General features: G+C 32.9%; 1 protein-coding gene across 1 annotated transcript; it reads left to right on the top strand.

Moving 5' to 3' along the window:
- Positions 1 to 1534: 1534 nt before the first annotated feature.
- LOC141678071 (uncharacterized) lies at positions 1535 to 3857 on the top strand. The gene is made up of 2 exons (XM_074484278.1): positions 1535 to 1944; positions 2089 to 3857. Exons 1-2 carry the CDS (start codon positions 1574 to 1576, stop codon positions 3170 to 3172), a joined length of 1455 nt encoding a protein of 484 aa, XP_074340379.1. The 5' UTR covers positions 1535 to 1573; the 3' UTR covers positions 3173 to 3857.
- The last annotated feature ends 23957 nt before the right edge of the window (positions 3858 to 27814 follow it).

Raw genomic sequence — 27814 nt, 5'->3', positions numbered from 1 at the left:
CAATAAATGCTTCCCATTGTAGTCGAATTTAGGAATATTCAACCGCCTACAGTCGAATTTATCTCCGTTCCACCAAGGTCAGTTGAATTTTTATACCTTCAACTACCTTAGGTCGAAAATATAACATTCAACCGCCTACGGTCGAATTTACCTTCGTTCCACCAAGGTCAGTTGAATTTATATTATTTCGACTGCTGTTGATCGAAAATAGCAGAAATTATTCAAATTTATTTTTTAGAGGGAAATTCCCTGCCTACTGAAAATTTTAAATTAAAGAGCGGCAATTTTTCCCGTCGATCCCACTTATTAAATTCGACCAAATTCGGTCAAATTTATTACGCGGATTTTTTTTTTGGCGGGATTGTTCCCGCATTTTTTTCCTCGTGCTAAATTCGACCGAAAAGAGAAGTTAGTCGAAAATAACCGTAAATTCGACCGGCTTATTTCGACCGTAGGTCGAATTTAGCCGCACCTACTATATTCGACCGAATATGGTAGAATTTACGCGCGGTCGGATTTAATTGGTTGAAAATACCCTAATTTTCTTGTGAGTAAAATTAAATTAAGTATTTTTGTTTTCTCTTTTATCCTAATGAATCATTGCACAATGTGCTAAAATTATCCGCCGTCCATTTAAATCTCAGTAATTATTTAAAGCTTACCATGTCGTGTTTCACAGCATGTGTGGACAACCCTGGTTGCTTTGCACATTTTGCAACGTTCTGCAACCAAGAATCTTACTTTTATTATTTCTTTTAAATTACATTTAAAAGAAATAATAAAAGTTATATTTGTAACTTTATATTTGTAAGAAAATATAAAGTTATACCCGATCTATTAAACTAAAAAATTCATAATTATTTTACTTGTGAAAATAATACTAACAGAAGGCTAGGTGCCCGTTTGGAAAATGTTAAAATAAGTAATTTATGATTTAAAATTAATAAGTCCTTTAAATTGATAAGTAGATAAATACTTATAAGTTATGTAGGTGTTTGGTTAAGTCATTTTTTTTAACTTTAAATGAACTAAAATAAATAATTTTTAAATATAATTATCTTAATTCATAAATTTTAAATTAACTTAATATTTAAAAACATATATTAAAAAACTAAAATTAATAAAAAAGTGAAAAATCAAAATAAGTTGAAAAAAATACGTTATTACTAATATTCAACTTATAAGTTGTAAATTCAACTTATAAGTTGGGTCGACAAACAATTCAAAATAAGTAGTTACGATTTTATAAGCCAGAAAGTAGTTTATTAGCCAGAAGAGATATCTGTAAAAACTCTTGAATCCATTTTTAATTTTTCCAAAAAAAAAAGAAAGTGACAAAGCATGAATAAACAATACTTTTGTTAAAGTTTAAGCAACGAATGAACTTGGTTTAAATTCTTTTACTTTAAGTGATTAATACTTATTCTTTTCTTTGTTCATGCCTTGGTATCGAGTGGAAGCAACTATCAGGTCTATATATAGTAATAATATATATGGTAATAGATAGAAGTATAGAAGTTCTACTATACTTTATTCTTCTGTGATAGAAGTATATATATCAGGTTTATGCGCAATGTTCCAAGCCAAGGAGCTCACAATTACTCATGTAGCTCACCCTCAACACTCATTAGCCTTAATCCATCGCCCTTGCTCGTTTAAATGTGATGCTTGCAATGTAGAGGAGAATATTAGAGACATGTCTTATAAATGCACGACATGTCAGTTTTGGATCCACAAGAGTTGTGCTGATGCTCCTAACCTCCTTTACCTGTTTCAATCTCTCCATGAACACCCTATCTTCCTCTTTTACGGTCGTCCACAACGGTATCACGCGTATAATCTGTGGTGCAGACTCTGCAGTGAAAATATTAGTCAACTCAGTTGGTATTACCAATGTAGGGATGAATGCACATTTTTAACCCATCTTCACTGTGCCAGATCAAGGTACTGTGCTGACAATTTTTTGTTCTTTTTGTTTCATGGCATTATCAGATGTAGTAATATTATAGTAGTATCTTTTTTAATCTAATTCTATATTTAGCTATGTTATTTCCCGACATATAACTTGTGTAATATTGCTATTTTCAGATCAAGCGAATATGAAACATATGATTCCAATTTGGTACACCTCCCAGCAGCTGATGAATCATCCCGAAATTTGTTAGTCGAACAATTTCTCAAGTTGATGGTGGATAACAACTTTAGTGCAGAAGATAAACATTGGAGTCACGAACATCCTTTACAACTCATTACTAGTAATGATTTAAATGATCAGAAAGGTGATGATGGAACAGATCAGTTGCTATGTGATGGCTGTATCAAACCGATACGAACAGATGGCGATCAATTCTTTGGATGTGTTCTTTGTAAATTCTTTCTGCACAAAGTCTGTGCTGAGATTTCCCGTTCTCTTGTGAAGGACTTATTCCCAGGTAAGATATACAGATCATACATGTCCACAGAGCAATGCACGATTATTAAGTGTGATTGGTGTGGAGGTTACGGCAATGGCATGTACTTGGAATATTATTCAGACGGGCGTTACAGGAAGATTCATATTGAATGCTGGAACCTACCTAAAACGATCAAACATGAGGCTCATCGTCACCAACTAGATCAAGTTTTTACAATTGGTCACGCTTGTAATGCATGTGGAATATATTACAAGGAGTACTGCAGCAAGCACCGGTGTGAACAATGTGAATTCTATATATGCGTAGGCTGTAGCATGAAGCCAAGAACAGTTACACACCCCTGGGATCCTCACCCCCTCTACCTGAGATATGATGCGGGCATGGTCATGAATCATGACTACGAGTTCAATTGCGAGTTTTGCTCCGAGGAAATTAATACTAATTTCTGGTTCTACCATTGCAGTGATTGCGATCTTTCATTTCATCTTGGATACTGCTTCGAGATGTCATCTTATCGCTACTACTCAAATGTCAAGACTGGGCGTACATTTTTTATTGACTCTCCACTCCACTATCACCGCCTTGGATTTGTTTTGAACAAGAAAGTTCGTAGTTGTCTAAATTGTGACGGTAAGCAACTTGGTAAGCCAGTCCTAGAATGCTTACCATGTAAAATACTATACTGTACAGACTGTGTTTGGATGTTAATGTTACGCCAGAACCGGTTTCTTAGAATATCACAGAGGATGTCATCGTGAAGTTAATAAAGTGAAAGCCGCCTCTCTCCTCTTTTCCTAGAGTGTTTTGTTATATTTTTGTTTAGTCATGATTGGATTTATTTGGTGTTACATTTATTGAGAATGGGTTTATTGATATTTTTTGTGATTTGCAAAGTATGCATCGAATCTGGGATGGTGGTCATTATTTCAAGAGCTCAACTTTCACAACCAAAAATTGTTCATTCTTCACCAATTTACACTTTCGGAGTATGCATCGAATCTGGGGTGGTGGTCATTATTCCAAGAGCTCAACTTTCACAACCAAAAATTGTTCATCCTTCATGAATTTACACTTTCGGCATGTCTATAGCTGATATCCGGCATGTAGGTAGCTGGGGTGTATTCGGCATATAGCTGGTATTTGGTTCTCCGATCTCAGTTTACGCGATTGGTGTTTCTGAACATGGGGCTAACAATAGTTTTTATGTGATATGATCAATTGCGATGTTGTTATTTTCAGAGATGTTGGTGCAATTTTGGTGCAATTTAGATCGCTTGGGATTTTTTGATTTCGTTTTTAGCTTCAATTTTTTTTAAATTATATGTGTTACACGATCATAAATCAAATTATCTAAAAATTTTAGTATGTTATTTGTTTACCAACTAGTTGTATAAACAGTTGAGAGTTTGTTCCGGCTGTACTATGTTTAATTAATGAAAGTTTTTTTGCATTTGTCAAAAAAAAATCTCACAAAGGGAGTATTTGAATTAGATACATGTATTTTAATTCAAGGAAATTGTCAATCTCTCTAACTAAAAAAACTCGTTCAAGTATTTTTTTTGAACTTAGTGTATCACGTCCAAATATTATTAATAATGTTTTAAGATTCATTTAATCGAAATTCTAATTCGGTTCAATCTACTAGTCTTGCTAATATTTCTAATTGCAAAAATACGATCTTAGTCATGTGAACGGTTATATGAAACTAGCATAATAACCCGTGCAAGACACATGTCATTTTCTAGATTTTTTTGTACATCATACAATTATATCATTAAATTTTTAATCGTTTTCTTATTGATAAATATTGTATAACGTCCAAAACATATCAAATACAAGTTGAGTATTTATCAATGTGTATGATTTCATGTAAAACATTAATAACGTTCATAACGTTTTTAAATATATCTCATTAACTATAATACATATTTTCTTATTTGTGTCGTGTAATTTGTATTTATTAAGTAAATACAAGCAGGGTAGTCACTGTACTGTACGTGTAAAATAAAAAAATTGTAGTTAATCCATCAAATATTGTCAATATGTTTATAAAAAAAACTAAAAATTAACATATATGTATATTACAGAGTTGAGTAAATTTTTTGAGTTTTGGTCAAATAAACCCAGATGAATGAGGTATTTTATTACTAAAGTCATTACTAATTTACAATTATCTTGCTTAATTTAAAAGGATCAGTAAAGCATAATTAAAGTAGTCAAGAACTTCAATCGTAATATTTAACAAGTTAGAATTTACAGTTCAATTAATATAAGTTTATTTTTTAAGAAAAACATTATTTTTTAATTCAACGTTTATGTTTATTTAATATCATTGTTAATTGCTAATGTCTTAATTCATTAACTAAATTTGATCTCGACCATATATTTAGCTTTTAATCATCTCCATTATACAAAGTTAATTTTATAAGATGTCAGATTATTGTCAGTTCATAAATTAAAATTGACATAATCTATTTAGTTTTTAACACATTGAAAAAAAATTAAATTTAATTGATCATTCTTATTTTTAGAACATAAAAGACTTTTATTATTTTCTTCTAGTATATATATATCAATAACTCTGAAATACAACATCAAAATTGAATCTTTTAATATTGGTTAAGATAAAGTCACATGTGTGTGTATGTATGTAAATTATTATTTATTATATTTTTGAGTAAATTATGTTGGTCTCGTTTATTTATATTCTAGATATCTTGGTCATGTATATATCTAATTGTTATTCAATAAATTACTCAAATAACATGTATTTATGATTATTCAAGAATTATAATTATCTAATAAATAAATTACAATTATTTATATATCGTAGTCGTAGTAGCACTGAAAATCAAACACTATCTATTTTTACTCAACAGAGCATGAGTCATGGATCTGACATAAAAATAATTCATATATCCTCAAGACTAACTACTGATATTCAGAAGTTTTTTTTTTAAGAATCTGAAGATAAATTTGTACTAATATCATCATTCAAATCATTTTAAAGTTTCTTTCATTTATGATACTAATACTTCTTTTTATAGTAATTTGATAACATTGTATACTATTTTTCTAAACTTAAATATTTTCAATTTGACGATTTTTTTTAAATATTAGTTGAACTTGTTAATCCTTTCAAAATATCGACTAATATTAATTATTTTATTTAGATAGTATAACATAGATTAAATCAAATAGTACAATACATTATAGTTTTAACCTTTTTTCAAATAATTTAAAATAGTTGTACAATATTTTCCAACACTAAATATTTTTTTTTGTAAATTTATTATTGCTAATTTAATTTTTAATTTTCAAAATATTGAATTATATAATTTTACAAGTTTCTTATATATATATATATATATATATGAGAGTCCTTGTTTTTAGTTCAGTACGGGAGTCCATATATGTTCTACAAGTAAAATAGTATAAAAAATAATAATTTTGATACATAATATCAAATGACTTGATCGTATAAAGAGCTCAAAAATATTAATTTTTATTAATATAAGATATTGTAAAATTTATCCTTATTGGTAAGATATTCTCGTCGAGCTCGTAATTTAAATTTATTAAATCTAGATAGTGATGATGTATTTTCGGCTGAGTCATGTATTCAAATTTCGAGTATTTTTTAAAATGGGTAAAATTCTGATTTTGAAGATAGTAATTTTGATACATAAATCAATTGACTTGATTCTATAAAGATCCCAAAGATATTAATTTTGTTGGTAAGATTTTCTCGTCAAACTCGTAATTCAAATTAAACTTATGTAGTGACATGATATTTACGGGCAGACCATTTAGTCAGTTTCGAGTATTTATTGAAAAATTGGTCAAATTCTAATTTTGAATTCGAAATAAATCGAAATACGCTAATTATAACTTATCTAAATATGTAGTATGTATATATATTATTTATATAAGTGTATCTCTTTTTAACATATAAAAAAATTAATTATATGTACAATTTGTTTTTTTATTAAAAATATATATTAAAAATATATGAGACATACTTTTCAAACTAAATTATTTAATAAATAAGGTAATGATCCGTTTATATACTCTACTTAACTTTATATCTCAAATTCAATTGTTCAAAACTAACTCTACAAATATATTAGTGATATAAGGAAGTACTAAGAGCAAGTCTAACAGTAAGCTAGTAACTTCCTTATAGATATTATAAAATATTGACTCTTACCAAGTTAAGACATAGTTTTATATTTCAACTCCAACAATAATCCCTAAACGCATCCCTTATTATTATTATAATAATAAATTTGGACAACAAGTAGAAGAAAGAGAGACAAAAAAGTAAAAGAAAGAGTGAGAAATAATTTTTTTATTAATAAAAGTGATATAAGGGAGGGCTAGTAGTTCTTTAAAGATAAGGTATGAAGGTGATATCTTAGTGATTTAAGGAAATACTAAGATACTGTTGGAGCATAAATTTGTGTGAAATTCCTTATAATTGGACTTAAGAGCTTGTATAAGGGAGCTGTTGGACTTGTTATATGAGCTCTTAAATTCAATTATAAGGATTTTGACAAAAAATGGTGCTCCAACAGTGTCTTAGTGCTTCCTTAAATCACTAAGACATGATCTTCCTTCTTTATCTTTAAGGAACTTCTAGTGCTCCCTTATAACACTTTTAGCAATAAAAAATTCATATCTCTTTCTTCTTTTTACTTTTTTTCTCTCTCTCTTTCTTTCACTTTTTGTCCATATATTTTCAAATTTATTAATATAATATTAATAAGGAATGAAGATAAGTATCATTGTTGGAGTTCAATTTCAAAATCATGTCTTAAATTACTAAGAGCTAATATTTTATAATATTTATAAGAAACCCACTAGAACACTATTGGACTTGCTCTAAGACACTGTTGGAGTGCCATTTTTTGTCAAAATCCTTATAATTGAACTTAAGAGCTCATATAAGGGAGTTATTGAACCGTTAATTACTGATATGCACGTACCAATTGCGACCCCTCAGGCTATAACTTTTTAAAATCTCGTTATCAAATAAAACTAAAACGAGCGAATAAAATAGCTAAACTCTTAAGAGCAGTTAACTTACATGCAGAGGCCGACTTAGTATATGATCGGTGGGGTCAATAGCCCTCGTGGGATTTTCAAAAATTATTACTAAATTTTTTATTATTATTTTAATATTATATTTAATTTAAGTTATAAAATAAAAGTTATGTATGACCATTATCAAAGTTTAAATCCTTCCTATAATTATAAGTTTCTTTGTTATATCTTATCTAACGTGATGTAAATACTTGCATATGTGATAACGTTAACTATAGCCGCACATGAGCTGGGTTGGGTTGGTTTGGCTATTTTAACGACCCAACCCATTTAAAACGGGTTATAAAAATATTAACCCATTAAACTCAAAAAAATTATGAAATCCAACACTATTAATTATGTGATGGGTTGGGCCGGGTTGGGTTGAGTTGTGTTAATCGAGTTAATCAATTAGCATACATACGACAAACACCAGCCAACCTAATTTAATGAAATTATCATGTATTCGCAGTGGTAAAAGGATAAGGTGTTGCTATTTAATTGTTCTCGGAAATAAAACTATCAAAAAGAAACAGGAAGAAGAGATTAGTATTATTTAAAATTCCTGCTTATTACAACTGATCATGAATTATCTTCCAAAGGGACGATTTTAGGTTAAATAAGAGTTATCTTAATTACAAAAAGGAAAAATGATACTCCTCTGTTACATCCTAAGAATGAATCAAGAACTGCGTGTTTATAATTTATTTAAGGGTTCTTTATCTATTATACTCTGGCATGTGGTCCGTAGAGCAAATAACACAAACAGCTAGTTGGACTGCAAAAATAACCAGTACTAAAATGGGTTGGGCCTATATAGTAGAACCGGGTTGGGTTGGGTTAAGGTTTTATTGATCAAAACTTTGACCCAATCCATAATAAACGGCCCAACTAAAAAATAACCTAATTAACCCATGGTTCCAAATGGGTCGGTTTGGTCGGCCAAATTAAGGGTTGGGTTGGTTCGGTTTGGACGGGTTGGACAACCCATGAGCAGCCCTAAGGTTAACTTCAAATTTATTAAAATTGTACTCTCTTTTCTTAAAAAATATATAAAATAAATGAAATTTCATGACATTCTTTATCTCGATTTTCGCCTTTTTCGTAGTACTTCATCCAGATATCTTTTGGTAATAGTAGTGTTAGATTTAAAGAAACAAAGAAGCAAGTTCTTTATTCAAATTGTTAGTTGTAGGCCCAGTAATGCCCAACGAGCGAAGGCCCATCTTGCACCTGGATTATTGGGCCGAAGGCCTACGTTACTCATGGACCGAAGGCCCAATTGACCTCTCACAAACTGCTCATCAATGCAGAATCAAAACAGCTCCCCCTTTCAAGCTCCTCCAATATTCGTCTGTGTTTTACTCATGACAGACGAACATTTATGGCAGGTTTAGATATAAATACCCCATGACGGACAAACATTTATGACAAGTTTGGATATTATAATATCCCGTAATTTTTAGAATTAGATTATTAATAGAATAATAGAATTAAAAAGATTAAAATCAGATAAGGACTAGGATTCGATCTTGTGGATCATAGTTTAAATTTGACCTATAAGATATTAGAGAGCGTAGACGCATAGGATTGTTGTGAATTTGGGGACCAAATTCTTTTTAAGGAGGGTAGTATGTAATATCTCGTAATTTTTAGAATTAGATTAATAATAGAACTAGAATAATAACCCGTGCGAGGCACGGGTCATTTTCTAGATTTTTTTATGCGTCATGCAATTATAATGTTCTTAGTTGTTTTCTTATTTGTAAATGTTGTACAATGTCTAACGTATATTAAATACAAGTTGATTCTTTATCAACATGTATTATTTTCATACAATACATTACCAAATTACACAACGTCTAATATAGCTCATTAAGCAAAATATATATATATTTTTGTTTGTGCTGTATAATTTGTATTTAATGAATAAATATAAATAGGATAGTCGATGTACGTTTAAAATGAAACGATTAAACTTACTCTGTAGAATGTCGTCACTATGTTTACAAAAAAAGCTAAAAATTAACATATATGTTCAATATAAAGTTGACCAAAAATTTTGAATTTTATTTAAATAAATTATATGTACAACTGAGTTCACGACTAACTTACAATTAACTTACGTAATTTAAAAAGATAAAAAATGCATAACTGAAGTCAGAATGACTTGCAATGATAATATACAATAATGTAAAATTTACAATACTGTCAATATAAAAGTTGATTTTAATAAAAATGTTACTTTTTGAAATTCAACGTATATATGTATGAAAAAATGTTTTTTATTTACATTACTGTTAAAAAGGTAAGATTAAGTTACATGTGTATGTGTTAGCATGTAAATTATCATATGTTACATTTCTTAGTAAATTATGATGGTTTCAATTATTTATATGCTAAATATATGATTTATGTACATTTATATTCATTATTAACATTTACTGAGACAATTGATTACTTAAATAACATGCATTTATAATTATTCAAAAATTAAAATTATGTAATAAATAAATTGCAATAACTTATATGGTATTCACATTATCAATGACAAACAATCCATAACTATTTTTTACGCAATCGAGTAGCAATCATGGTTGTAACATAAAATTAAATTATAAATTAAAGATTTATTATTGATATTCATTATTTTTTTCAAGAACTCGAAGGAAAAATTGTAATTATATCGTTATTTAAACTATTTTTTAGTTTCTTTAATTACGACTCTAATATTTTTTCATATAATAATTTAATAAAATTGTATACTATTCTCCTAAAATTAAATATTTTTCAATTCGATAAAGTTTTATAAGTATCAGTTGAACTGGTTAATTCCTTCAAATTATTGAACAATATATATATATAGAGAGAGAGGGAGGATCAAATGGTAACTCAATTTGATCGGGTAACTTAGGAACTAAATTTGAGCCATTAGATGGATTTTGTATAAACGGATGGATTTGAAAAACATAAAAAATAACTAACTACACGAGATTAACACGTTAAGAGATGTTTAAAAACCTAATTAACTTGTACTTTCAAACACCTGTGTTTAATTTTATAAAACACCTTAAACTTAATTTATTAATCTATATGTTACATGTGTTTTTAATTGCAACACAACAAATTGTACTTTAAGATGAAAAGTAAAAAAGGAATGTACAATGTTGATGTGTCATGTAATTTTTTTAATTTTGTCAATAATCTCTTTTTACATATTTTCTATCCCTTATTTTCTAACAAATAGTATTTTAAAATTAGAAAACCTAAAAATAACATAAAACAAACAAATAAAACTATAAAAAAATAATATTCAGGATCAAAATTTTAAAGAACAAACAATTACTATAAAACACAACAATGTTAAAAAATACATAACACTAAAAAAAATATTACAAAACATGTTAAACTTTCACTGACATTAGTTAAAAATAACATTAACTAAAAAAGAAAACATACAAAAATTATATAACATTACTTAAAATACAGAACACATACAAATAATTATAAAAATAATAATTAAAGAACATAAAAATAATTATAGAATACATAATTACTAGATGCAAAAAAATAAAGAAAACTACAATGTAAAATACTTAAAAAAACACAACACACTTGTTAAAGAAGAACAAAATGTCAAAATTGCAGATGGGTAGTTAAGAATAATAAATTGTTGAACACAAAGTAGTTAAGAACAATAAACTAGTTAAGAACAATAAACAGTAAAACATTAACATGTTAAGTTGATGAACGTGTTATATAAGTGGACCTATGAGAAATAGTTACTTAGTTACCTTAATAAAATAGTTACCCACTGAATTTGACCCTATATATATATATATATATATATTTCCTTTTAAATAGTATAAAATGCATTGAATCAAGGAATTTTTGCATGAATACCCAAGTTGCAGAAAATATTTACAAAATACGGATCAACCTCATATGCAACCACATATGCAACCGTTCAACCTCATATGCAACCTTTGTCCGTATGTTTACAAATATTTTCATGAAAAATAGTATTTTGGTAAACTACCTTGAATCAAATGGTACAATATAGTAAATATATAACTTTTATTTGTATAATTTAAAATATTAAAATAATTCAAAATATTTGTACAATATTTTCTTGATAAGTGAATATTTCTTATCTAAAAGAATTCTTTTTAAAAGGCTAGTTTTTTCAAGTGAAAAATGAAAAATAAATATATTTAATATATCATCGTAGTTTTAACAAATCTCGTGAAATCTTATATCAAATTTCAATATTTTTAAAACCGGGACAACTCCCAAGAACAATTACGCTACCAGTGAATTTAGTAATTTTAATATCAATTGACTTGATCCTATCAAGACCTCAAATACATTAATTTATATTAAGATAAGCTATTAAAATATTTCACATTATTCATAAGATATTTTCTGCGAGCTTGTAATTTAAATTTACAAAACATAGAATGTGACGATGTTTTTCAGCCGGGTCATGTAGTCAAATTTTGAGTATTTTTTTAACAATAAGCCAAGTTTTGATTTCAAATTCGAAATAAACTAAAATGCATTGACTCATTATAATTCGAACTTATCTAAATATGTAATAATAATATAGATTATTTACATATAAGCGATTCTATTTTAATTTTTTTTAAAAAAAAATTATATATGTGCATTTTAATTACTTTTTATAATAAAAAATATGTTAAAAATATATAAGATATATTTTCAAACTAAGAAATGATTAATAAATAAGATAATAATTCATTTATGTACTATGTCTAACTTTATATCTGGAATTAAGTTCTTTAAAATTAACTGTTTAAATATTCAATTAACGATCCATTTTTTTGGAATTCAAGTAACTACCTTTAAAGTTAAATAAAGTAATATTTTTGTATCTCTTTACGCACATCCACTATCATTTAAATCCACGAGATTTGTCTTGTTCTTGTGACAAGGTTTTTTGTCTTGTTCTTGTGACAAGGTTTTAAGCTATTCATTATATAATTACTTGGTGCTTTGTTGATTAAAGATTAAGAGAAAATGTCGTCGACGGAGAATACTTTGGAGGCTTTGTATTCACGTTTTGCATTGGAGGATGCGGGGGAAGAAGGGGTGATCGTTAAAGAAGGTGAAGTGAAGAAACAGCAAATCACATATGTCCTGGTGGGGCGATTCCTTACAGAGAAAACTATTAATTACAATGCTATGCAAAATGTCCTTGCTTCTCTGTGGCGTCCAAAAGAAGGAATGGAGATCCATGATCTTGGCGGGCATCGATATTCATTTGTGTTCTTCCACATCCTGGATATGCAAAAGGTCTTAGATGGAGGGCCATGGACGTTTGAGCAGAGTTTGTTGGTATATCACATACTGGAAGATAATGAGGATCCACATTTGGTTAATTTGCATAAGAGTGATATATGGGTACAGATATATGACATCCCAAAGGGTCTAATATCGGAGCATATTTTTATGAATATAGGAAATTTCGTGGGGAAATTTGTGAAATCCGACCCTGCAAACCTAAGAGGAGGCTGGAGGTCGTATGCACGAGTCAGAGTCACAATGGAGCTGGATAAGCCTATAAAGAGACAGATGAAGATTAAAAGAGAAGGCGGAGAGTGGAGCTGGGTAAACTTTAAGTATGAAAGGCTAAGTACGTTCTGTTTTGTATGTGGGATGATGGCTCATTCTGATAGAGACTGCAGCCTTGTGTATGCAAACCCAGGAAAAGACATAGTTCGTGCGTATGGAGTATGGTTGAGAGCACCATCGAAGAATGCAAGTATTCAAAATGTGGGAGCAAAATGGCTTCGAAACTCAGGTGAAGGAAGTCAGGCATGGGCACAAACAGAGATGAGTCCGAGGACGGAAACCACCGTACCTGGCAGTTCTAGGGTGGAGACGAGATTCATGGAGGTGGATGGAAAAATAAGCGAGAATTTAGGTGATGATGGGGGGATCAGGATTGTGCAGCGAAATCAAGGGAAAGATATTGGAGAGAATAATTTTTTGAATCAGACAGCTGGTAACTCGGGCGGGAATATCTTGACAAATGAAACAGTTGTAACAGACCCGAAAAGAAGGCGTATTGATGAGGAAGATATCACGGAGGAAATTTTAGATGAAATAGTAACTGGGCCTGTAGGAAAAAATGGGCCAAAAAACTTGCGAGAGGCGGGACCTGGGGTGCAGGCCCGCCTAGAAAAATGAGTTTAATAGCCTGAAACTGTCGTGGACTGGGCCAACCACGTACAGTTCGATTTCTAAATAAAATCACAAATCAGTTTAAGCCCAGTTTTATTTTTCTTTCTGAAACATTAACTACAAAAAATAAAATAAAGGCAGTATGTAGAGAAATTCATTTTGTAGGCTGTTGGGTGATTGATGCTGAAGGGCATAGCGGAGGGCTAGCTCTATTATGGAGAAACGAGGGAGCTTGTACAGTCAGAGCAGCAAGTAAACACTTTATTGATTTTGAGGTGGAAAATGATCAAGTAGGGCGATGGCGGTATACTGGGTTCTACGGATGCCCAGAAAGGAGAAGAAGATATGAGTCATGGAATATTCTTCGCAATTTGGCTGGTAATTCTGACCTACCATGGTGCATAATTGGTGACTTTAATGATTTGATGTTTACAGACGAAAAGAGAGGGGGTAGAGATCATCCTCGATGGTGTGTGGATGGGTTTGGGGAAGCAATTAGAGACTGTGAGTTGGTTGATTTGGGGTTTGTTGGGGAGAAGTTTACATGGGAGAAATCAAGGGGAAAATATAATTGGGTTCAGGAGCGGCTGGATAGAGGCCTCGCTACGCAAGGCTGGAGAGATTTGTTTCCTTTGGCTGAAGTTAAAGTACTTGAAGTGACTACATCAGATCACTTACCTCTGTACTTACAGCTAAATAGACAAGTTTATGTGCAAAGAAGTAAGAGGTTTAGGTTTGAGAATGTCTGGATAAAAGAGAAAGATTGTTTTAATCTAGTAAAAGACAGCTGGGAGTATACCGAGGGGCAGGAAATTCTGGAAAAAATGAGGTATTGTGCTCTTAAATTAGATGAATGGGGAGGTGGCATAAGCAAGGATTTTACGCAAAAGTTATTGGTATGTAGCAGTAAGTTAAGAACGCTCAGATCTCGACGAGATGTAACTGGTATTCAAATGTACGATGAGGTGAGATGGGAATACTTAAATTTGCTGGAAAGAAAGGAGGTGTATTGGAAGCAACGTGTGAAACAGTTTTGGTTACAAAATGGGGATCAGAACACCAAGTTTTATCATCGTTTAGCATCAGCTCAGAGGAGAAATAACGGGTTTCAACGAATTAAAGACGAGGGCGGAGAGTGGAAAGAATCAGAGGAGGAAATTCAAGGGATTATTACGAACTATTTTGCAACAGTGTTTCAATCTTCAGGGTCAAATGGCAAGCTGGCGGATCGAGAAAGTGTTAATCAGATTACAGAAGGAGAGAATGCAGAGTTAATAGCTGAGGTTACTTATAACGAAGTCAAAGATGCAGTGTTTTCCATGCATCCGGAGAAGTCACCCGGTCAAGATGGACTAAACCCAGCGTTTTTTCAGACGTATTGGTGCATAGTTGGAAAGGATGCGGTACATTTCTGTCAGCAGTACATGAGGACAGGTGAGCTTCCGTATGGAGTTAATCAGACGTTGGTGTGCTTAATCCCGAAAATAAAAGTGCCACAAGGAATGACTGATTTAAGACCCATTTCCTTATGCAATGTGCTAGTTCGTATACTCTCGAAGGTCATGGCAAACAGACTGAAGCCTTGCTTAAAATTGTTAATTTCGGATAAACAAAGTGCATTCATAGAAGGAAGATTGCTTAATGATAATGCTCTAATAGCATTTGAAATTAACCACTACATGAGAAGGTTAACTCAGGGAAACAAGGGCATGGCAGGGTTTAAAATAGACATTTCAAAAGCATACGACCGATTGGAGTGGAATTTTATTCGCAACATGATGATGAAGTTTGGCTTTTCTGAATTGTGGATTACAAGAGTTATGGGGTTGATCTGTTTAGTCTCATATAGTTTTATCCGAAATGGTAATGTGTTTGGTGATGTAGTACCAAGTCGTGGAGTACGTCAAGGTGACCCAATATCTCCATACATATATATTATGTGTGTAGAGGGGCTTAGCTCTATTATTCGTCGGAATGAAGAGGTGGGATTATTACACAGATGTACGATTGCTCGGGGTGCACTAACGATATCACACTTGTTATTTGCGGATGATTGTTATTTTTTCTTCAGAGCAACCAAGGTAGAAGCAAATATTATGAAGAGGATTTTGGGAAGGTATGAGAGTATATTGGGACAAATAATAAATTATGGTAAGTTATCAGTAATATTTTCTACAAACACACCTGCATGTAATAGGACGGAGGTATGTGATCAGCTGGGTGTCAATGAAGTTCAGAATCCGGGAAAGTATTTGGGGATGCCTATGTGTGTAGGAAGGAGGAAAGTTGCAACATTCTCCTTTCTATCTGAGAAAGTTAACCAGAAGTTACAGGGTTGGCAAAATCAGAACCTATCTAAAGCAAGTAAAGTGACTTTGTTAAAAACGGCTGCTCAAGTTGTCCCAAACTTTTGGATGAATATGTTACTGATTCCATTAGAGGTGTGTGATAGAATTGAAAAAAATATGAATGCGTTCTGGTGGGGGAGTGGCAGATCAGGAAATGGGATTAAATGGATGTCCTGGGAGCGATTGTGTAAGGTTAAGGAAGACGGTGGTTTGGGCTTTAAACGCCTAAGGGAATTCAATATTGCGATGTTGGCAAAGCAGGCTTGGCGTGTGGTGAATAACGTAAATCCTTTAGTGACGAGTATTCTGCAGGCTCGTTACTTTCCAAATTCAAATTTTCTGGATGCTAAGATTGGAACAAATCCAAGCTACGTATGGAGGAGCCTAATGGAAGCTCAAGAAGTAATAAGGCAAGGATGTAGACGTTGAATTGGAGATGGCAGAAGTACAAATATCTGGCAGGTACCCTGGTTACCTTGTCCTGTAAATGGTTTTTTAACTACCGTCATGCCTAAAGAGCTTAAGGAGGTGAGAGTTGAGAATTTGATGGATGAAAGTCAGGGTGCGTGGGATGAAGAAATACTACAGGATCTATGTAATGAACGAGATCAAGAATTAATAAAGCAAATTCCAGTTCCAAGGGTACGTAAAGCTGACTCATGGTTTTGGTTGTTTGATAAAAAGGGGGAATTCTCAGTGAAAACGTGCTATAGACATATTCGAGGAGAAAATGAATGTCCAGATAGGGTCTTTTGGAAAAAGTTATGGGGGCTTAACCTACCAGGAAAGGTTACGAATTTTCTCTGGCGAGTGAGTCGTAGTGTACTGCCTACGGCGGTAGCATTGGGAGAAAACATGTCAATATTAATGCAATGTGTTCATGGTGTCAAACGTATGTGGAGAATGATTTACATGTTTTGTTTCAGTGTTGTTTTGCTAGAGAGCTATGGGAGCAGGTTGGGTTTGCTGAGGTAGTAAATGTGCTACCAGATGATACTATCTTGACAGTATTGAAGCGAGTGTTTCAGAATTCTAATAAAGAGCAGATGGGTATGATAGGTTCGCTGTGTTGGAACCTATGGCACAGGAGGAACAGCTGGGTATGGAATCGGTTTAATATCTCAGTTTTTGGAGTTAAGTCCAGGGCAATGAGTATGTTAGCAGAATGGAAGCGCGCCATGGAGGATTTAAAAAAGCTAACTGGACAACAACAGAGGAGCTGTTTGTGGAGTAAACCTCCTACAGGCTGGGTTAAAGTAAACACAGACGTTGCGTGTATGCCAAAGATGGGGAAGATGGGGGTGGGTTGTGTGATCCGTGATGATCAGGGCCACTTTATTCGAGCCAGATTTCAGGTGATACAGGGAAGATTGCAACCTAGGGAAGTTGAGGCTATAGGATTACGGGAGGCTTTATCGTGGACAAAGGAGTGGAGAACAAGTAAATGTATTTTTGAATGTGATGCTAAAGGTCTGGTGGATGCGATTAATGGGGAGGGAGGAAACTCTTTCTTTGATACGATTGTTGACGATTGTAGGGATATTTTAAAACACTTTGATGAAGTGTTAGTTGTTTTTGTTACTAGGTCTGCGAATACGGTAGCACACTTGTTAGCAAAGGCTACGTATTCTATGTCAGGTCTCACTGAGTGGTTATCTACTGCTCCAGATTTCATCATGTGTAATATTTCTTCTGAGGAAGTTTAAGTAATGCAAGTTCGATTATTTCAAAAAAAAAATATTCATTTAGCACACTTACATATTATGTGTATGATAAAAAACACATGTGACAATATGGTGTAGTGGTATGAGGTTGTATATGTGAATGAAATAACTTGGGTTCGATTCCGACAAACCACATCTTTTATATAAATATTAAAAATAGGGGTATTTTAGTCTTTTCAATGAGACTTTTTAATCTCATCAAATTATCCCCTTGTTCTCCTATTATATATAGAAGAGATAATAGAATAAAAAAGATTAAAATTAGATAAGGACTAGGATTTAAAATTGAATTAGACTAATGGTCCTAAAATTTGGATCAGATTCTAATACAGATAACTTGTAGGTTAAGATATAGGGTTTTGTATCGTCTCGACAAATCAGAGATTCAGAATTATCGCTTCGACACAACACATATACAACAATACGTATACTTGTAACACATAAAACTTTCAAAAATATCATCACTTATCCCATGTTTTGATAATCAAATATACACGTATCACACAATTTTGAAAAACACTAGCAAGATCGAAAACTTACCTCAAATTCTGACCAGATCTGAATTTACCCCTTTTGACCCACTAAAAGATGTTTTCTTGAAAAACACAAAAACATAAAGTTGTAGAGAACGAAAAGATCTTTCCAAAATTCTAGAACCAACGAATTCTGACTTACGATGAATTTTCTACGAATTTTACAAGATTGCTGATTTATGCTGAGAAGAGCAAAATCTGATCCAAATTTTAGGTCCATTAGTCTAATTCAGTTTTAAATCCTAGTCTGATTTTAATCTTTTTTATTCTATTATTCTATGAATAATCTAATTCTAAAAATTACGGGATATTACAGATATAAATACCCCATGGAATGTAAGAAACCCAGAACTTGACACATATACTCTCACAACTCTCTCTGCACTCTTGTACTTCCAAAAACCCATTATACTTCCAAATTACTGATTCTCACACCGTAGGTGAATCGGGGGAATAATCCCTCACATTCTCTTCCTTTTCAGGTCATACCCGAAGGACGTACTTGACTAGCCGAATGTTGTTCTTCAAGCCGAAGGAATATGGGCGTAACATTTGGCGTCTTCTGTGGGAAGTACAAGAATTATGACGAGATACTGAGAAAATGACAAACCCAATGCACGAAAAATCACCACCACCTGGTTTCACTCCTCACGACAGGGGGCAAACGTCCTCCTTGGTGGACGCTGATAAAGTCACTAAGTTGACTCCTAAAGAAGAAGCTCTTTGCTCCTAAAGATCCGGGTAGACAAATTAGCCGCAGAGAAGGGAAAAGCCAAAGAAAATGAACAGGTCAAAAAAAAGGCGGAGGCCAGAGCGAAGCGAAGGCAGGCCGATGCGCTGCGATAAAAGGCTCTACAGCTCCAGAGAGAAGAGATTGAGCTACTAGAGAAGGAACTTCGTGAAGCGTTATAGGCCAATGAGACAGTGATAGTCACCAGGCCAAGGAAAGAGCGAAGGGGGTATGACGAAGAAGATGATTCTGACTCTGATTTGAACCCCAAAAGGAAGCGAACGAAGCAACGTTATTCCTCTGATTCGGATGAAGAACTCGATGGGTCCCGGATCAGACTAACTCAGCTGGAGAAAACCATATTCGGTGACAGAAGGGTCGACCGAGAGTCGATCGTGACCGAGGAGATTGAGCAGTACCGACCTTCTCCGGGCAAGGAAAGGTAATTCCCAAAGATGAGTGAGCTTAATGGAAAGGGCGATCCGGAGGACCACTGTGAAAAATACGAACTGCTGATGATAGGGATGGTCATAATGACATCATGCTCAGTAGAATGTTCAAAACTTACCTAAAGAGCTCAACTTCGATGTGGTACAAGTCCCTCAAACCCAGATCCATAGGTTCATATGAGCAGTTAAAGAGAAAATTCCTGAAGTACTATGCTATTTATGTCGAAAGGCGAAGGAAACCGAAGCCTTGGTCCACACCACGCAGAGGGCGAACGAAGAACTTGGGGATTGCCTGGCTCGGTTTAAGGAAGAAGATGGAATGATCACTAACCTGTACAAGGTTAAAGCGATGGGCTTCCTTACGGGGGGCTAGACCACTACAAGAAAAAAGGCTAAATTCGACCGAAAAAATCGGTCGAATTTAGCTTAATTTGACTGCGCGCGGTCGAATTTAACTAAATTCGACCGATTTTGAATCGGTTGTAATAAAGGGAGTCGAATTTAGGAGTTCAGTCGTATTTAACTAAATTCGACCGGCTAATTAAGACCGGATGAATACAACCGCTTAAATTCAACCACCCAAATTCGACCTAAAACGGTCAAATTAAAATTTTCGCTTAAAATTTAAAAATCCCGCTCGAAAATTTGAATTTTCCGAAAATTTTTGAAAGAACCGCCCAAAACTTAAATTCGACCTTATCTAGTAAAAAATAAGGATTCTAAATTTAACTAGCTTCGGTTGAATTAATTAAAACAAGTTTTTAAAAAAATCTCACCGGAAATTGGAAAATTTCCAAAATCCGGTGAGTTTGCCAAGATTCCGAGCATATTCCGGTAACACAATTCAAGTCAGAACTTATTTCAAATAAGCCACAAATATAGAATTATTAGCATCTTCCACCATATCGCATTTTGCATACATGCGCACAAGAGCAATTGACACATTTACATCTTCCAAACCAAGCTTGAGTCCAAACCCATGCACCAACCTGCCAAACTTAGAATTGTCTGCTTGTCTACAAGCTGAAATCACAGAGGCTAGATTTACTGAATTTGGCGAGATGCCAACCCATTTCTTGTCTGTAAACAATTTCAACACTTGTTCAGGGTGCTTGTTCTCATCCCTCATATCACCCAATGCCATTAACCCATCAGCCATATCTTGAACAACAGTTCAACATCTTCTTCTCCCTCACCTTCCTCAACCTCATCCTATCCTACTCACACCTAATCCCCCTCACTTCCGAAACCCGAATACTCGAAACCACATTAACCCTCTTCAGCTCCCTAATTTTCAACCGAACACTCTCAAAACACCCAAGAAACTCAAACCAAGCACTAATCTTTTGCATAAAGATCAAATATTTACCACCAAATAGGCCTGATTTAACTAACCAAATATACTGTACAATAAAATAATAAACCCCTTCTCCTCCACAAACAAGAACTGTCAAAATCAAGTCTGGGCTGAGTCAATTACCGAGTTACGCAGTGAGTTGACATCTTGAATGAACTTACCGAGTCGAAACGCTTTTCGACTAAGACCCGCACTAGATTCAAAAGATTTTAAATGAGTTTTTTGGTTTGGGCTTAAAGGGAGTGAAGATGAAGAGAGGATGAGTTTGGTGGCGTATCTTGAGATTTTGGGGAGACTGTCAACGACGTATCTTGGATGGGAGAAAAATGGAAATCGTGAGGAGGTGAATGGGTGTGGAGATGTGAGTGAAGAAAGGGATTGAGAGATGCAGGCGGCCACAACTAATACTAATAGCATTAGTTTGTGATGGTTTTATATAAAAATGATAAATAGCTAGGGTTTGTCTATCAACGGGCTGGACCGGTGCTGGGCCTTTATTTAATTAAGCCTTATTAATTATAAATTTTTTAATTATTATGATCTATATCTTAATTTTTTTATAAATTATTTTAATATTATGATTTTGTTCTGGAACTAAAATCTTACAAAATTTTATTTTAGCAATACATTATTTTAAGAAAAAAAGAATAGAATCATGTTTTTGGCTGATTTTATCATAAATTCCACCAATATTAGTGTGTAGTGAAATTTAGTGTAAAGTTTAATATTTGTACGGTTGGATTTTTTTAATATTTATTTTAAATATAAGGAACATTCTAAGTTTGGAAACCCGTAAATTAGTGATCTAGCCAAATTTTCAGATCAAAATAATTTTATTCGGTTTGCCATTTTAAAAGTCAAAAATCAGTTTGACTAGTATAACTACCTATTGTTTAGTTCTGAATTGGTGTTTCGAATTTTTTAAAAATATTTTTTATCATTCCAACCGTATGAATGTCAAAATATATATATATTAGTGATATAACCAAAGTTTCAGATCAAAATAATTTTATTTGGTTTGTCATTTTAAAAGTCAAACATCATTTTCACTAGTATAACTACCTAGTCTTTAGTCTGAATTGGTGTTTCAATTTTTCTCAAAATATTTGTCATCGATCCAACCGTATGGATGTCAATAAATATACAAATTAGTGATATAATCAAAATTTCATATCAAAATAATTTTATTTGGTTTGTCATTTTAAAAGTCAAACATCATTTTGACTTACTAGTCTTTAGTTTAAATTGGTGTTTTAATTTTTCTCAAAATATTTTTCATCGATCCAACCGTATGGATATCAATAGAAATACATATTAGTGATATAATCAAAATTTCAAATCAAAACAATTATATTTGTTTTCCATTTTAAAAGTCAAGCATCAGTTTGACTAGTAGAACTAACTAGTGTTTAGTCCTGAATTGGTATTTCAATTTTTTTAAAAATATTTTTGATCGATCCAACCATATGGATGTCAATAGATATATATATTTGTGATACAACAAAAGTTTTAGATCAAAAATAATTTTATTTGTTTTGCCATTTTAACAGTCAAACATTAAGTTGACTAGTGCAACTACATTGTGTTTAGTCCTGAATTGGTGTTTTGATTGTTTTAAAAATATTTTTCATCGATCCAATAGTATGGATGTCAATAGATATATATATTATTGTTACAACAAAAGTTTCAGATCAAAATAATTTTATTTGGTTTGCCATTTTAACAGTCAAACATCAATTTGACTAGTACAACTACATAGTGTTTAGTCCTCAATTGGTGTTTCGATTTTTTTAAAAATATTTTTCATCGATCCAACCGTATGGATGTCAATATATATATATATATATATTAATGTTATAATAAAAGTTTCAGATCAAAATAATTTTATTTGGTTTGCCATTTTAACAGTCAAACATCAATTTGACTAGTACAACTACATATTGTTTAGTCCTAAATTGGTGTTTCGATTTTAAATATTTTTTATCGATCCAACCGTATGGATTTCAATAGATATATATATATATATTTGTGATACAACAAAAGTTTTAGATCAAAATAATTTTATTTGATTTGCCATTTTAACAGTCAAACATCAATTTGACTAGTGCAACTACATAGTGTTTAGTCCTAAATTAGTGTTTTGATTTTTTATAAAATATTTTTCATCGATCCAATAGTATGGATGTCAATAGATATATATTAGTGTTACAACAAAAGTTTCAGATTAAAATAATTTTATTTGGTTTGCCATTTTAACAGTCAAACATCAATTTGACCAGTACAACTACATAGTGTTTAGTCCTGATTGGTGTTTTGGTTTTTTTAAAAATATTTTTCATCGATCCAACCATATGGATGTCAATAGATATATATATTAGTGTTATAACAAAAGTTTCAGATCAAAATAATTTTATTTGGTTTACCATTTTAATAGTCAAACATCAATTTGACTAGTATAACTACATAGTGTTTAGTCCTGAATTGGTGTTTCGATTTTTTTAAAAATATTTTTCATCGATCCAACCATATGGATGTCAATAAATAAATATATTAGTGATATAACCAATATTTCAGGTCAAAATAATTTTATTTAGTTTGTCATTTTAAAAGTCAAACATCAGTTTGACTTGTACAATACGTAGTGTTTAGTCGTGAATTGGTGTTTCGATTTTTTTTAAAATATTTTTAGCGATCCAACAGTATGGATGTCAATAAATATATATATATATATTATTGATATAACCAAAATTTCAGATCAAAATAATTTTATTTGGTTTGCCATTTAAAAAGTCAAGAATTAGTTTGACTAGTGCAACTAACTAACATCAATTTTATTTTTTTAACAAATAAAGAAATTTGAAAATTCTTAATGAGCATAATTTATTTTTTCAAGAACTAAATTTTTTTATTTGGATAACTTTTATTTTCTCCCATATTCATAATTTCAAAATATTCACTAACATTTAAATAAATTTTTTTATTAAAAATTAAAATTCTAAAAAATTCTAAATACAACCAAATTCCATTGAAATATAACTTCGAAAAAAGCGGGAACTTTCTCTCACTTTTATTTTAAAAAATTTTAAAATTTCCCGCCAATTTTAAGTAAAAAATTTGACCGAAATCGGTTGAATTTAGGAGCCCCAAATAAATTACTTTGCGGGAATTTTCCCTCCAATTTTTATTGGGGTTAAATTGACCGAAATTTTTTTTGGTTGAATTTAGGGGCTAAATTCGACCGTTTTAATTTCGACTATTTTAATTTCACCCATTTTCGGTTAAAATTAGTTGTAAATACGACCATTTAAATACGACCATTTAAATTCGACCGAGGCCGGTCGAATTTAGCCGTGTCTAAAGGATTCGACTGCTTGCGGTCGAATTTAACACCGGTCGAATTTAAATCAGTTGTATTTAACCTTATTTTCTTGTAGTGGACCCCTATAAAGGCAAAAATCTTCGCTCCTCTCTTTATGATTTCCCCCCAAAATCCCTCTATGATATTTTTGTGAGGGGGAGAATATTCTTTGGAAAATGGGATGCATTGGATGTTACAAAAATTCCCGAAGGAATGACCACCCGAAGCGAACAAAGAGATATGACAACTCAAGGTCTGGTGGTGACCAAAGGGACAATAGGAAGAAAGAAAAGAGACAGATTGCGGGACCGAACAACGTCGAGATAGAGATTCGGTTGTATTCACCCCTTTGAATACACCAATCTCCAAAATTCTCCATGAGATCAAAGGGAAGCCTAGATTCGTTCGATCAGCTAAGATGAAGGTCCCGAATCACAAGAAAAATCCTGACAAGTACTGTTATTACCACGGGGACAAGGGACATAATACTGATGAATGCTACCATTTTAAGAAACTTATTAAACGAATGATTAAAGAAAAAGAACTAAATCAGTTCATCCGAGATCTAAGGGATAGATTGGGGTTGAAGGACAATCAGGAAGAACTAGAAGCCGAAGAGCCTGAATGAAGAGACAAGATAAAGGGCGAAGTGAAAACCATATCGAGTGGCAGTGTTCTGGATCGTGATATTAAGACATCGAAGAAAAAGTATGCTAGACAAGTGTACAACCTCTACCATTTTGGCCAGGCGAATCCCAATATGTCGATGACCTTTAGTACAGAAAATTATGAGGATGTCATCCGTCCACACGAAGAACCCCTCATCATCAATCCTCTCATTGGGCAAAACAAAATCTGAAATTGACTTGTAGATATTGGTAGCTTGGCCAACATTCTGTTCCAAAAAATGTACTATAAGATGAATCTAGCGGGTGAACAATTGGAACCTTGCGACGAAGCTCCTCTCTACGCCTTTGGCGGACACCCAGTACAATTCGAAGGTACAATAACTCTTCTTGTTCTTTTGGGTAAATTTCCATATACTATTGAAAAGCCTGTAAAGTTTTATGTGGTTCGGATCGAGATCCCCTATAATGCAATCACGGGAAGGCTATTCTTGTCAACTTTTGAGGCGGTGGAATCTACACCCCATCTAAAACTTAAATTTCTAATAGAGAAAGGAGTAGGAGTGATGCGGGGTGATCATAAGATCACCCGAATAATAATGTTGGAAGATTTAGAGAAGGATCAGGCCTACGAAAAACCGGATGAAACGGGAAAAAGAAAGAGGACTATAGCCAAACCAAGCGGAAATAGACAGACCCTGAATATTGAACTAGAGAAATTTGGTACGGATCTCTCAAATACGATCGCCGAACCAGCTGCCGAGGTAGAGGAGGTTGAACTATATGCTGGACATTCGGGGAAAATGGTTCATATAGGGAGGAACATGGAAAAGGATTTGAAGGAGAAGGTTATTGAGGTCATTAGGCAATACCATGATGTGTTCTTCTGGGGGCCAGAGGACATGCCCGATTTGAATCCCAAGACGGCTAAATATTGCCTTGATGTACAACCCGAGGCCAAACCGGTCAAGAAGAAGAAGAGGACTTTTGCAGCAGAACGACAAAAGGTGATTGAGGCCAAAGTGGAAAAGCTGACGGAAGCTGTTGGGTCCCAAAGTATCGTAGAAGGGGGGTTGAATACGATACTCACTAAATTAAAAAAAATTCTTTCTAATCTTTTGCGGATATATAATTTAGTGTTCGCTTTGGTTCTGTGTTCTTGAGGTGAATAGTGTTTAGGACAATAAAATAACGAACACAAGATATTCGGGAAAGTATATATTTATATATAAATCCTCGGGGGTGTTGCTACACTCCGGTAAATAAATTAACCGGTTACAATTCAAGAATAATAAGGTTCTTGATTTTACAAAGATTTTACAAATTAAATCCAATACAATGATCAAGCTTTTTGTATCCCTAAGGATCTAATTACTTGATAACGATTATAATTCCCCTATGAATATACAAGAGTTAAATTGGGCACTATAACATTTCTCCGGTGAGAAGTTAAACGGATGTCAATGTGATGAGCTTCTTTATATTCTCTTTGTTTCTTGTTTTCACCAATTCTTGTGAGAGAGAAGATGAGCAGAACAATTGGTTTCTATTCTGCTTCAAGTGTAGTATTTATATATCAATTGGATATATGGTCAATTATTTACCACATAAATCAATTGATATATTAAATAAAGTAGTGGCTGAGAGTTCCTTGCTTCCAAGGACTCATTTTCTTTTACTTGCGCATACATGGAGAGGTTCTAGCACTTAGTTTCTTCAAGTAACATGTTAGTTGTAACCCCTCCACTTGAGGATAGGCTAAGTGGCCACCACAAGGCACTTTTGCCTAGGAAAAAATGCTTAGTTGTGATCTATACACTCCTTTGTAGTCTAACTGGAGGCTAGAGTGGTCCAAGTAAAATTCTGAGTAAGTTTATGCTCTCATTTCTTCTCTGTTGCTCCTACCAGGTCAAGACCAACTCTGGTACTTAGATTTTGAGTTGTACTTCAAGGTTCTTGATCCTTCTAAGAAATAGAGTGGCCATGGTGACTCCTACTACAAGGTAATGATCAGTTTGATTTAGTTTCTGTAGAACGTTGTAACCCTTAAACTGTCCCATCTTCAAGTCTTCTCTTTGAGTCTTCGTATAAACAAAATAACCTTCATATTCAGATACAAATTCTCACTTAATAATATTCCTAATGATAGTACTTAATTTCCTTTCACGAATCACTGACACCTAGTGCAATGGTCTGGTTTATAGGTGACTAGTTCCGCTCTCAGGCCTTCGTACTATATTCTTCTCTGATCATTGTTAAGCTTGCAACAACTTCATCGCTTCAAAAACTGACTGTCAATAAGCAAGTTTAATTTCACTGGATCCTTTCTGGTACTCAGACAATATCATCATTGTTGCTACAATATTGAATACTTCATTCACTGTTTTTTACTGACTCTTGAGCATATAAATGAACTCCTTTTAGTGAGTATCACTTCAAGATTGCAGGTATTTTCTTTAACCTTTGTCTTTATCCCGTCTTCAATTCTTCAGATTCCTATGCTTCAAATACTGTATATCTTCAATCAAGGCCAATATACTGAAATCTTCTTATGACACTTTTACACTGAATTTTCAACACTTCCAAAAACCTGAAAGTCTTTAACCTTTATTCTTCACTAAGGCATGAACATATTATTGAACTTCTTGCAGTGACCTATGGACAGACTTCAAGCCTTCTTCTAATCTTTTGATTCTTTGTATTTTACTTGTCTTCATTTCTTCCTGATTTCTTGTGTAGTCGTAGTATTATTTACCTGTCATGTTCTAGTGTTGAGTTATCACGTCCACTATTCATACAGCTATGCAATCTCACCAACAGAAGCCAAGTTTATTGAGGAAATCGAATTTCCCGACTGGTTGGCTAATGTGGTGGTCGTCAAAAAATCCAACGGAAAGTGGAGGATGTGCGTGGACTACACGCATCTTAACAAATCATGTCTGAAGGACCACTACACTCCCCTAGTATCGACTAGTTAATAGAC

This window comes from Apium graveolens, chromosome 8, assembly GCF_009905375.1.
Source record: "Apium graveolens cultivar Ventura chromosome 8, ASM990537v1, whole genome shotgun sequence".
NCBI lineage: Eukaryota > Viridiplantae > Streptophyta > Magnoliopsida > Apiales > Apiaceae > Apium > Apium graveolens.
The sequence above is the reverse complement of the archived record's forward strand: the minus strand, read 5'-3'. Positions and strand labels throughout refer to the sequence as shown.

What these genes read in the sequence shown, in the direction of transcription:
- LOC141678071 (XM_074484278.1), top strand. Translation starts at nt 1,574, where the DNA reads ATGTTCCAAGCCAAGGAGCTCACAATTACTCATGTAGCTCACCCTCAA. An exon ending in CTTCACTGTGCCAGATCAAG is followed by an intron (nt 1,945 to 2,088) that starts GTACTGTGCTGA and finishes TGCTATTTTCAG; the next exon opens with ATCAAGCGAATATGAAACAT.